Below are 13,898 nucleotides of genomic sequence, written 5' to 3'. Positions count from 1 at the left end.
TTATAGCTGTGGGGTGGACTTCCTGTTCTCAAAAAATTAATATGATTATTAACTAGTGCTGTCAAATCGATTAATGGTGATTAATTGCATCCAAAAAAAAAACATTTGTGTTTACATAATATGTGTGTGTGTTCTCTGATAATTATTTGTATATATAAATACACGAATATATGTGTAGATATTTAAGAAATAAATGTAATATATATATGTATACTACGAATCATATATAATTATGAATACACGTAAATATTTCTTACATTTAAACGTGTATGTGTGTATTTATATATACATATACACAGTACATGCACATATGTAAACGCAAACTTTTATTTTGAATGGAATTATTAGCGATTTATTGATTTGAGAGCACTATTATTAACACTTTATAGTTATTGTTGAAGCCAATGGTGTGAACAGCCCTTTAAAACACTAAAATCAAGGCTACTGAAAAACCGCTGTGTATGGAACTGTACCTTTGCAAACAAAATTGAGAAGATTTTGTTTTCACTTTAATTCATCAAAAATGTTTTCAAACATTTAAGCATCTTTGAAACTAAATTTTATGCCTCAGAAGTGGCATTTACCTAAATAAAAAAGCACCTTTGTCATCACTGCAGCAGACAGACGTACAAAAGAAAATCTAGTTGGTGATCCTTCAAAATATTGTCATGAATCTCAGAGCTATGAAGGTTGGAAACCCCTGCTTGTGCCGGTGGTCCATTATGACTCTGTGTTTGCTGCAGAGGAGGACAGCGGGTCTGGAGGTAGAGTATGGGATGAGTACATCAGCATCGCTCCATCAGCTGTTGTTGGAGGACTGCTCTGGCTTCAGCCGGATGGCCCACGAGTTAGCAGAGACAACGTTACCGCGCCGATGGATGCGGCAGGTGTATGTGCCTTCATTAAATTCATTTGCCACGAGCCTCAGGTCCCGATCTTTAATTACAATATAGCCAGGAATGGATGTCAGCAACTGCTCACCGTCTTTATACCAGCTGATGAAAGATGAAACAAAGCAGCTGAGATTAACTGGACAGAAACTTAGCTTAAAAAATGATGCATTCCATCAAACATGTTGATGGCTGTTGGGAGATCATTAATGGACATTTTGTACTTCATTAATATTATAAGGGGAAAAAATATTCAACTAAAATAAAATTATTTCATATGATCTTGAACAATTTAATCTATTGATCTTTATGTTAAGATTTTACCCAGTGAAGCCCGATATATCAAAAAAAAAAATTAGAAAAATATATCTATTATTATGGAAGCCTGTTAAAGCCACTCAATAAAAAATAAAACAAGGTAGTTGTGCCTTTTATCTCACAATTCTGCCTAAACTCTTAATTGCGAGAAAAAAACCTCAACTATAAAAAAAAAAAAAAAAAAAATTCTAAACATTTGATAAACCTATGGAAGCCTGTTAACTCCACTGAAAAAAATAAAACAAGGTAATTGCGACCCGCAATTGTGTATTATAAAGTCAGGATTGCGAGATAAAAAGTCAAATATATACATGCAAAAATATGGTGCAGATCCTGATATTTATATAGTCAAAAAGAAAGATTCATTTCTAATAGCTTGTAATATATATATATATATATATATATATATATATATATATATATATATATATATATATTACAGTATAAATATATATATATAACAGTATAGAAGACTATTTAACATCTACTAAATTAAACTGCTTTTAAAATGTATCAGAATTTTTTTTTTTTTTTTTTTTTGCATAAATCTATTAATCAACCTCAGTTCTGATCAAAACTACCAAATGTTTAAAAAATATTGGATATTTTTTTTACACAGTTTTGGGCATGTCAAAGATTAGTAACAACGTTGGCTTTGATGCATTGTTAGTTTTTGTGCACCCTCATTTATTGTTTGTGGCTGTTTTTGCCCCGTTGACATCCATTATAACGGCATTTTTTTTAATTGCAAAGCCATGACACCATAAAATTATGCATTGTTTATCGTTGGTGGTTTTCCCTGTTGGGAAGAGGTAAAATGTGTAATTTTTACAGTTGATCACTAGGTGGAACCATTAACCCTTTAGATAGACCTGTGCAAAAAAAGCTTAGTTTGGCTTGTGTGTGTGTGTGTGTGTGTGTGTGTGTGTGTGTGTGAGGGAGACTTTTGCACACTTACCTTGATGTATTTGAGAAAAATCTAAATGTACACCTCAGCTCTCAGAACTACATGGAGTAAACAAAAACAAAGTAAGTGTATTGATGCACCTGCTGCCTTTTAATGGTGGTGAGCAGTACAGACTAAACAAAAACAAGGTACATGGATTTAAACACTTGCATGCCCTCCTGCTGGTCATTTGATGGTGAGAAGAGCAGCAAGCAACACGAGAAAGGGCTTGACTTGTACCGAAGTTTTAGAAATGATTATGCAGCTTGACCCCTCCAGCAAGCTACAGTTTATTTGAAGTTGCTGTTGCATTTTGGTTTATAATAATGTTCATAAATCTGATGCAAAGTAGTTTTTTTTACACAAAAATCAAAAAGTGTATTATAGAAGGATTTTAAAACTGTTTAATTTTTTAACTAGTTTTTAAACTGGCTGTACCATCAAGGAAGGACATGCATTTCACACATAGGCCATCCGTACTTCATCAAAAGGCAGCAGGTGCATAAATACACTTAATTTGTTTTTGTTTACTCCATGTAGTTCTGAGAGCTGAGGTGAATATTTTGATTTTTTTCAGATGCATCAAGGTAAGTGCACAAAGGTCTCTCTTTCCCTCTCACACATATACAGGAATACACTTCTGGTCCCTTGCGATGGCATAACGCGCCATTCCTGAAGACACGCCTCTGGCAGGCTGAAGGAAGTGAGTTGTCTCCATGTTGATGGAAAACCACACTTTACCGTTTCTCCCAATCCACCTTTATACAGGATCATCTGAATCCTCCTCGCCTTCAGTGGAAGCTGGAGAGGATGATTAGGGTGCCAATTTCATGTTGCTTGCTGCTTTTCTCACCATCAAATGACAAGCAGGAGGGCATGCAAGTGTTTAAATCTAGTTGTTTTTGTTTGGTCTGTACTTTTCACCATAAAAAGCAGCAGGTGCAAAAACACACTTGTTTTTTTTTATTGTTTACTCCATGTAGTTCTGAAAGCCTTGGTGCATATTTTGATTTTTTAGATACATCAAGGTAAGCACGCAAAGGTCTCTCACACACTCTCTCTTTCTCTCTCTCTCTCTCTCTCTCTCTCTCACACACACAGACACACACACACACACAATATAATATGCTGTTATACTCCATATAACTCCTTATACAAGCTGGAAACTAAGCTTTTTTTGCACAGGTCTATCTAAAGGGTTAACTGTAAAACTTTTTTAACTGTAAAAAAATAACAAATTTTACCTCTTTCCAACACGGAAAACCACCAACAATCAAGAATCTCTCTCTCACACACACATACACACACACACACACACTATAATTTGCTGTTATTCCCCATATAACTCCATCTACAAGCCAGAAACTACTTTTTTTCCTTTCTTTTTTTTTTTTTGCACAGGTCTATCTAAAGGGTTAATGACCCCACCTTGTGATCAACTGTAAAAATAACAAATTGTACCTCTTCCCAACAGGGAAAACCACCAACCATCAAGAATGCATGATTTTATGGTGTCATGGCTTTGCAATCCAAAAATGTTGTTATAATGGAAGTCAATGGGGCAAAAACAGCCACAAACAATAAATGAGGGAGAAAAAATTTAAATCTAATGCTGCACAAAAACATAACATAAAAGCGTAAACGTTGTTACTAATCTTTGATGCTCCCAAGACTGTGATATAAGGTAAAAAAATATCCAGCCACAATTACTTTTTACTAAGTCTAAGTCATTTTGTGTGTATTTTTTTCTAAATCAGTGACATAATTTATGAACTTGGTAATTAAAGAGTTCAAATCTTGGATTTTGATCAGGACTGAGGTTGATTAATAGATTTATGCAAAAAAAAGATTTTTGTTTTTATCTGATACATTTTAGTTTAATTTAGTTGATGTTTTCATCCACAAACATAACGAAAGGGTAGTTAATTTACCCACAGTGTAGGCCTAATGTTTTTGAAATTTTTCAAAGCATTTTCCCAAAATATTTGTCAAAATAAGATTTTTCACCAAAAATCTTTCCATTTGCTGAAACACAGAGAAAGTTGTGGCCAAAAATAAGACTCAACTTTACCCTAACCCTAAGCTCCAATAAAATCTCAGTCAGATGATATTTTAAATGCTTAGTTTTATGATCAATTCTCTGTAGTTTTTTATCATGGGCAAATCATATAAAGTGATGCAAAAAAAAAAAAAAAAAAAAGACTGAGAAAAGCCTTCCTTAAAAGCCTGATGATCATATTTGATACTTACAATTTAACATGATTCTTCAAAAAAAAAAAAAAAAATGATTTATGGATAAACAAGTAAATCTAAGTTACTTCAATCCTGTAAGTGTTCACCTCAAAATATTACTAGTAATATAAAAGTTATTTAGGCTTGAGGATGCTCTACCTGACTTTTGGAGGCACTCTGGTGTTTTTTGTCCCACAGCGGAAGCCCACAACTTTTCCACGAGGCACAATTTTGATCTTCACATTTTCAGGAGGAGGTGTTGGTGTAGACACTGAATCCAGAGGCTCTGAGGAGCAAACAATCACAGTAAAGGGTCAGCTGAACAAGTGTGTGAGTCTGTAATAATCACTACTATTTCAACTAACTACGATGTCCGTCCACATGCACAATGAAGAGCACTGTGTGGAAGTGAAGCTAGCGCTGCAGGAGATGTTGGAGGAGGATGTTTTTAGTGTCTCACCGTGGCACAGGTCACAGCGCTGGGGGCAGTTTTTCTTCATGAAGCTCCGCCTCCTCTCACAGAAACCCAAGCGGGCCCAAGAAACACACACACGCTTCTTGTCCATGCATCCTGAAGCAAACACACATGCAGATGATAGATACAAACATAAGCTATAACACTCCAGAGAGATGTGAACATGTCAAAAGAACATTATTTTTGCACTTATTTTTAAGGCTCATACAATCAAAATTCAACTTATCTATTTTCTAAATGCATGTTATTGGTCTTATTGTTAACGATTCACCCGTGCATGTTTCATTATCGATCTCAGAATGTTCAATCAAAATGTAATAACTGGATCTTTGGGTGAAAATGGTCATTTAGGTCACTGAAACTCCGCCTCCACTTTAGATACCACGCCCACACCTCATCATCCAATCAACAACTGACTCATAGAAACAACCCCGCTCTACAGTTTATGTATGTCACAATATGGAATAAAAGATCTGTCACAATTTCCGGTTCATTGTGACTATATTTTGTTTACCATAAAGGCGCCGGATGCCCCAGATATCATCTTGAGCGATGTTCCTCTGACCCGTGTATGTTGCATTAGGATGCATTAACGCATTAGGGTCCTGTGAATGCCAGAGGCCTAAAGCGTGACCGATTTCATGAGCAGCGACCTGGACCAGGTCATTCAGCCACACACCTGTGCAGAGACAACACACCATCAAATCAAAGAGGAAAGGGACAGAAAAACAGACGGAGGACCGTGAGATTTCTTTGAGCATGAGTATGAAGAGATGTGATGTGATTTTTCAGGTTAAACATTTGACATTCAAAGTGAACTAGTGATGAGCACAAGGTTCAGAGCTTGTCTCAAACTCCCCAAGTCACATGATTTCATATTGTTTCAAACCTTACTTCCAAAATGTTAGAGAAATCCATGGTTTGCCAATAAACAAAACTGATCTACTAAAACCCATGAATGAGTGTCTGATGGTTCAAATCCCTATACTTGAACTGATCTCAGATCAGTTTTATAACGTAGGTTTATATTTTTATTATTTTTATAGAATTGTATTATATGCATATAATTCAGAAAAGAGAATGATACTTAATTTCGCTAGCACTTTATTTTAAGGACAGATTCTCATTATCAACTAGCATGCATATTACTAGCATATTGGCTTTTTATTAATACTTATTAAGCACTTATTCTGTATGACTATATTTTAGATCCCTTAATCCAATCCCATACCTAAACTGAACAACTACCTTACTAACTATTAACAAGCAGCAAATTCATTAGTGAGAACTGGACCTTAAAATAAAGTTTGACCTTAATGTAGTAGTTTGCCAAGCGCCCATAAAACAAGCACTATGTACATTAATGCAAGAACACAAATTTGACCAAACCTTCATATTTAACAGTTTCATTCATTTATAGATCAGGCTACACTTCAATTAGAACATCTGTAGTAAGCTCTTCAAAACAGTGGATCATTTTGATTCAGTTAACAAGTTCATAAAGGCATTAATGGGTCTGTCTCAATGCTCACATTTGTGGTCTCTGCACTTGATCACCTGTCTACTTACTGTATGTGATATATTCCTGTATTGTGCTTGTGAAACGCATTTTACAGAAGACATCTGTTCATCTCTAGTGCACAACACTTTACTCCAGCGCCACCATCAGTTCAAATTTTTAGCAAATACATTTTGGACCAACACAAATGGTCAAGAAACTAAAGTCACCTGGTGCTTGCGATTTCCGTTTGACTAGAAATAGATTTTCCACAAATCTCAAATTTTGTCTGAAACATACTTTTTGAACTGAATTCAAACTTAGGTGCCAAAAGTGAGTAATTGGAAATTAGTCAAACAGCAGCACTTTTGCTTATTTACACTTTTTTCATTTCCACACACTGACAATGCCACTGGTGAATGCACCACAAGTCTGTCAAAAGTTTTGAATATTGGAATCAATGATCAAATCTGTTATATTTGTATTCTGTCAAACACATCCATCCCCAGACAGCAACACAGTGGCCCGAGTGGAACAGACATGGACCAGATGTGGGCCAACATTATGTCTGCGATTGAAATAAATAAATGTATCAGACCAGTACCTTGTTTCCAGCTGAAGCGGGATTTCCCCAGAATCCAGAATTCATGGTTGTCAAAGTGAATCTCTCCTCGTGGGGGAAGGAAGGCATGGGCCAGCTCACCGTTCAGTCCGTCAAAACACGGGTGCAGAGGAGACCACCAACAATCTGTGTGATTGTACGTGTAGAAGCCTGTCTCAGAAAAATGAGGTGTTAGAGATTCATGCAAAAATAGCTGCATAACGTACTCTGTCAGCCTGCCAAAGTGCACACGCCTGATGCTTTGGCTCCTTTCCCGCTCATTTATTTACCTATAGTGATGTCAGCAGTTTTGTCGGGGTTGGTGATTTCATTGAAAGTCAGAGGAGAAACATCACTCCATTTCGTGAAGGCGATGCTGATAGCTTTGCGGGTATCGTCTTTATTCAATGTGTTGGGAAACTTTGTGATCCTTGAAGAGGGAGAATCGTAAATTACTCCCAGCCAGGAATGAACGACACACTTTCAAAGAGACTCTGTGTCTGCTATCAATCAGAATACACATTTACAAAAGCCCAACACTCCCCAAATCAATCTGCTCTTCCCAAAATATCCCTCACCATCTGAACCCCAGATCATCTCATGCATCAACATGCACTTCAATAGAAAAGCTTCAATTCTATTTCTATCTAGTCAGCATGTTTTTTATATACATATCCTGTGTCTCTCACTTGTATGTGACGTTAAGATGCTCCCACTTGTATCCCAGTGGGTTGATAGCATAGCGCTTGGATCGAGCCAGACCTCGATGAGATCTCGTGTCCACAGGAGCCAGTGTCTGCACACATGGCTTATGCAACTGAATACTAGCCACCTAAGAGGAAGATAGAAAAGATTATGCATTTAGCAAACCACCAAGCCAGTCCATAGTGATTACCGGGAAACTGACATTCTTATGTCAAGATATGTTTCTAAGTCACAAATCAACTCTGATATACTAGCATCCACTTTGGATCATGTCAAACCATGTTGGAGAACATGACTATCACGTTTTATTATACAAAACTGTGGAGTTCATGCAGCTCCAATCCTGCTGTTTCACTCAAATAATCAAGCTTGTACCTTGTGAAAAAGAAGTGCACTTAATTGTACTAACTAAATGTGCACAAATCTTTCAAGTATTTAAACAAAACTCTACTGAATAATGAAAAAAAGGACACAAGTGGAAATAAAGAGAATAAACGTTTATGACACACTTAATCATTTCAAATTAAAAGTTTTACAGTAAAGTACATTGTTTTAATAATCTTTTTTTGATTTGTTCTATAAAGTACACTTAGTTTAATGTGTTGACTAACATACTAAAACATGTAAAGTACTTGATTTTAATTTTACCTGTTGAGAGTTATTTGATATATTTAATGTTAATATATTTTTAAATGAACACATTTAAAAACATAAGTTTTGATTTATGTAACAGTTTAATTAAAGATAGAATCCCACTTAAATGGTTCAAACAACACTGCCAAATTCAAATATTTGTACTAAACATAAATTTAAACTATAAAATATTAACATGCAAAAAAAAATCTGTACTAACAACTCTTTTTAAAAGTAATCTTTATTTTTTTGGTTTCGGATATATGAATATTTAGATAAATCAGGAGAGCTATCGTCTGCTGCTGTGTGATATGATTTCCAGATGAACTTCAGAAGCTGAAGTCAGTCGAGGCTCTGGAATATCTGTCACCCACATGTGAACGCGCATTCAACACTCTTCCTCTCTTTTTCTCCTCCTTTTGATCTTTGCAAAGATTTTACAACTCTTTCCAAATAAAAAAAAAAAAAAAAAGCTCGTGAAGCAGCAATGCATTTCTCATTGTGTCAAATGAGTAACAGTTTTTGTCCAAACAGCCTAAAATATAAAAAATTCTAAGATTATTGGAGTAGGTTTTACAAGAGAATGCTACTTCTGTCTTTACGCTTCAACATTTCACGTTTAATTCAACGCGTTACTTGTATTTAATTAATTATGAAAATTACAACAAAAAAAAAAATCTAAGTGAAAGCTTTATAGTAAATGTTGTGCATAAAGTATATTTTTAGAGGTTTGCATTTTCTTTCATGATATCACCTTTCAGCAGTGTAAAAAGTACATGTATTCTATTATGCACGAAAATGCATGCATGAAAATGATCAAATAATTAGTTTAAATAGTTTCAATGAAATAGAGCCACGTCAGATGTCAGTGCCAAATGTATGCTCTAGGGTCCTGAAATCCTGTGCATGTCACTTCCAGCTCTTTTATGAGGTCTAGACACAAACCAAAGCTCCTAATATGAATTTGAGATGATATCGAGCGCTTACCGTGTGTTTTCTCCACGCAGGCGCGGCCACGGCGTTATCGAGCACCAGCACAATCAGCAGCGCGCAGGAATAAACCCAGCGCATCTTAAAACCACACAACTTTCCGCAAGGATTACCTTCCACTTTGCATTTGTTTTTCATCCATTTATTCTGGAGTGAGGCAGTACAGGGGCGTCGCTAGGCCCTTTTTAGGGGGGCTTCAGCCCCCCTAAACTTATGCCCAGCCCCCCTAAAAAAATTTTGATTAATTAATTAGTGATCGCTTCAGTCCCCTTTAAAAACTCATTTGAGACGGTGGCAAGCTGCATCAAGTTCCGGCTCCTCCCCTTATCTGAGTCTGCATGGATTCAGCGCGTTTTTCAATCCACAGGGGCGCCGAGCAGAGCGAACATCAGAGAGTACAAGGTGTGTGTGTGTGTGTGTGTGTGTGTGTGTGTGTGTGTGTGTGTGTGTGCGTGCGTGCGTGCGTGTGTGTGTGTGTGTGTGTGTGTGTGCGTGTGCGTGTGGTGTGTGTGTTCTCGCATCCAATACCAGTACGTCTTCGCTGCGTTCACTTTCAGCCTTTATCACAGTGTGAGAGATGTTTTTTCTTCCAAAAAAATGAAGCGATTAACACCCATGAAAACATACTTTAGAAAACGATCATGATTTATTTTAATTTACTTTTTGAAATTGAAAACATATTATTGTGTATTTCGGCATTACATTATGCAGCCATGCAAAATAAATTATTAACGACACACATCATTGTCTGAAAGCACTAAATGTCACAGAGAGAGAAACATCATGTGGAGTTATTTTGTTTTCTATTATTAAACATAATTTTGTATTAAGTAATAATTAATCATTAGTGTATCATGATACATATATTAGAGTAAGAGTAAATGGATCTGTGATTTTTTTTTTTTTTTTTTAAGTAATTGATTTATAGAAGTGGCAAATTGATAATGATGTTATTTTTAATAAATATAAATAAATATAGAACAGATTAAACATATTGCCAATAGACAATTACATTAATACATGTTTTGTCTATATTCTTAATGAAAATTAGCTGGCTAGTTAAATGATTTGAAATGAAATAAATTTTCAGGGGCTGACTTGATGTATAACCAACCGTATTGTTGAATATAAAGGCTAAAAAGCTAAAAATTAATATAATAATAATAATAATAATAATAATAAAATATAATAATTTATATTTCATTGTAGATGGATATACAACTTTTTTTTTGTCGTGCGGGAGTAGGTCTGCAAATGAGCAACAGTCAGGTGAGAATAGAACAGACAGCCTCACACACACACACACACACAATACCACTGTGTTCCCAAGATTCATTGCAGTCATTGAACCCTTATGTTGTTTTAATTTTCTGCCAATTTCCACTTACATTTCATAAGAAAAAGCTGTGGTATCATCAAAGGATAAACATGAATGTCCTAATACTGAATCAGGAAGTCTTTATTGTAAAAAAATAAAAATAAAAATAAATATCTACATTCCCAATTCAAAATTTTCCAGTGACTGGTCACATCTAAAAAACTGTATTAGTTTTTTTTTACAGTGTTATATATGGCTCAGTCAGTACTCCTACTCCCATATATGAAATACAGGGAATACAATGGAATAGTGGATTACAATAAGGTTAGTAGTATACAACCCTACCCTAATAGTAAAATAATATTTTTTAATCATACCCTTATTGGGGGCTGAGCCCCCCTAAAATCAAAATCTTAGAATCGCCCCTGAGGCAGTATTTCCACAGAGCTAAGCGCATCCAGACGCGCGCGCATCCGTGCTGGAGACAGAAGTGTGCGTGCCTCCGTGCGAATGTTTCTGAATGCGCTGGATAGACTTTATTTAGCGCACTTCTGCTTCTTGCTCTGAACTTTCGCTCTCTCTAGGGTGCAGGGAGGATCCAAAGCTAATGCCCCCCTCCTCCACCTCCTCTCCTCCCTCTGCTCTTCTCCTCCCTCTGCTCTCCATGCATGTGCACTCTCTGTTATCAACTCAGAGCAGCATAATAATCGCAAAGGCTATTTATTTGAAGGCAAAAAAAAGTGTTTTAATTTTTTTTAGTTCATTTAATTAAGCATGCATAAGCTGCGCTCATTAAAAATCCATTGTGAAGAATTGCGGATTTTGGCATAACACATGGCACTCATGGCCAAACAGCCCTCAGTCTCTAGCCCTAACCTCATTAGTCTGGTCGACCTTCGGAGGGTTCAGGAACAGACAGGACTTTTCACAGTGCTGTACTTTAACTCTCACATCACTAAGGAGAGAGAAGTCAGTCACTTATGTTGGATTTTTTCTTTGACCTGCCGGGTCAACATGCAGGGTGTTCAGTGCTTCACATTCATGATGCCTTTCTTGGTCGGTGTCTAAAAGACGATGCATTTATTAGAAACAAAGACTGGGCACCCATTCAGTCTCAAATTGCTAATCTAATATATTAAAATCATATTATGACTACTTACATATATACATAAGCAAAATGTCATTAAAAGTCATTCATTTATTATGTCATGCTTTATTCGATACAGATTGTTTCAAAAGCAGCTACACTTGAATAAAATAGGAAAATTAGTGTCAATGCTGTAAACAAATTAAAAAAAAAAAAAAAAAAAAAAATATATATATATATATATATATATATATATATATATATATATATATATATATATATATACATGTATATATATATATATATATATTTGTGGTTACAATAGTGTCATTATTCGGTTCAGTTTAGCTCTCTATCTATCAACGTTGTAAGTTTAGCAATGTAACAAGTCCGGTTCTGCTCTAGAAGTCGATCGTGTCACTATTCAGCGAGCCCACGGTTGGTTTTCAGTCAGTATCATTCAAATAGCAATGCCACGGCTGCTTTAACATAAAGTATGGCATTCCTGAAGCAGAGAGAAACATGGATTTGGAGAAGGGCACCTGAAAGGCAGCCTCATATCTTTTGCGAGTGGTTTTGAATTTGGCTGGAGGCCCAGGCTTTGGCTGCGCTCCAGGTGACTGCGGAACCGGGGGCTGCTCGACCCTTCCCTGTCACTCACTCTGGGAACGAGCAAAAAAAAGAAAGAGAAAGGGAGACGGAAGGACGAAGGAGAAAAAGACTAGCGGGACAGGAGATTCTCTTTCAGGGGCCCTGAGAGATGAGAGTTTAATTGGCCATCGATCCATCAGAAGGTCCTCTGGCTCCTGCACCCACTTAATGATTGGCCATGACGTCAGCCTAAATACTCGCGCTAATGAGTGACTTCCCACACAAACACCCCTTCTATCCCTGCCGCAGGAAAACAGCTCCAGACTTTTCCCAACCAGCTATAACACTGGTGCAACATCAGACCACCAACGACCATCCGAATCCACAAACAGCGCTTGAAAGCGTTCCTAATAGTCTCGTTTACTGATTTTTTCTTCTGTGAGGCTTATGTCAAAGTGATAAAACAACAACAACAACAAAAATTTTACATATAAACAGAGATTTCTCTTCTATTTTTTAAAGGCATCCTATGCAGAAATAACATGATCTTGCCAACCCTTGAATAAATAACAGGAATAGTGCATCCAAAAATAAAAATTCATGTCATTCAGGTCAAACCTGCATGCATTTTTTCCTTCTGTGAAAAGAGGATATTTTGAAGAATTCCTTTAACCAGTTTTTTGGTAAACAATTGACCTCCAATACCTCTATAAAGGAGTTGCTTTATCAAGTAAGTAAAAGCAGTTTTTCCCATTTATAGACTGACAGCTCTCCTGTCCCCATGTTAAAATCATGAGTAAGTGCAGAAGTGCGCCATGTGACCAGGATGTTACTCTAGTAGTTTTATGAATGTAAACATGCATTTATTCATCCCACTCACACAAAAACATATTCAGTATTTCTCTAAAATGAATAAAAACTGTGAAAAGCAAATTAAGAATATGACGCAATTAAATATCACAAATATCCTTTATGTATTTAATCCCATTTTATTAACCAATGTCTCTTATGCTGACCTTCAATGATCCAATTCCAATACTACTAAGCAAAAATTATTTTAGATAAACCCATGTTTCCTTTTTTTGTTTAATTGCTGGAGTGTTGAACATTCTTCTCCATCTTCTTGAAAGGTTTGTTTGAGCTGTGCCTCTACTACACAGATGTGGATTTACTTTTCCTTCAGGCTGAGGCTTATTTGTTTAACTTTTGTGTGTGAAAGGGCTTTAAATGTACAGAAACTATATAATTTTTTTATTTTAAGCCCAGCCTAGATGATAAAAAGTAACACAAAAGTAATGTAATACATTACTTTCCATAAAAATTAACTAAAGCAATTAGTTACTTTTTAAAGGAGTTATGCAATATTGTAATGCATTACGTTCAAAAGTACCTTTCCCCAGGACTGTTAACAGAATTTTTATTTTTAGGATACTTTGTTTCACATGGTTCATAGTTTGTTTTGTGCCACCCGTTGGTGTTATGCAGTGCTCTCGATATGTCTGACTGAAGCTCCTTTACTTTTTTTGTTAAACGAAGCCATTGAACAATGAAGCTTTTCAGTTCGAAGTCTCACTCATGCAGAAGTTTTGGGTGGTTTGACGTAGTATCCACGTC

The 13,898-nt window shown here is 36.0% G+C and overlaps 1 protein-coding gene across 1 annotated transcript; it reads right to left on the bottom strand.

Annotated features, from left to right (window-relative positions):
- Positions 1-322: 322 nt before the first annotated feature.
- LOC113061277 (matrix metalloproteinase-23-like) lies at positions 323-9,526 on the bottom strand. Its single transcript, XM_026230312.1, has 8 exons — positions 9,286-9,526; positions 7,650-7,792; positions 7,251-7,390; positions 6,964-7,131; positions 5,376-5,540; positions 4,847-4,957; positions 4,546-4,672; positions 323-995 (listed from the first exon to the last, which is right to left on the bottom strand). The coding sequence occupies exons 1-8, from the start codon at positions 9,424-9,426 to the stop codon at positions 800-802; spliced, it is 1,191 nt and encodes a 396-aa protein (XP_026086097.1). The 5' UTR covers positions 9,427-9,526; the 3' UTR covers positions 323-799.
- Between the last annotated feature and the right edge of the window lie 4,372 nt (positions 9,527-13,898).

Source organism: Carassius auratus, chromosome 43, assembly GCF_003368295.1.
Source record: "Carassius auratus strain Wakin chromosome 43, ASM336829v1, whole genome shotgun sequence".
Lineage (NCBI taxonomy): Eukaryota > Metazoa > Chordata > Actinopteri > Cypriniformes > Cyprinidae > Carassius > Carassius auratus.
The sequence above is the reverse complement of the archived record's forward strand: the minus strand, read 5'-3'. Positions and strand labels throughout refer to the sequence as shown.

What these genes read in the sequence shown, in the direction of transcription:
- LOC113061277 (XM_026230312.1), bottom strand. Translation starts at nt 9,426, where the DNA reads ATGAAAAACAAATGCAAAGTGGAAGGTAATCCTTGCGGAAAGTTGTGT. An exon ending in CATCTTAACGTCACATACAA is followed by an intron (nt 7,391 to 7,649) that starts GTGAGAGACACA and finishes TCCCTCTTCAAG; the next exon opens with GATCACAAAGTTTCCCAACA. An exon ending in AACTGCTGACATCACTATAG is followed by an intron (nt 7,132 to 7,250) that starts GTAAATAAATGA and finishes TTTCTGAGACAG; the next exon opens with GCTTCTACACGTACAATCAC.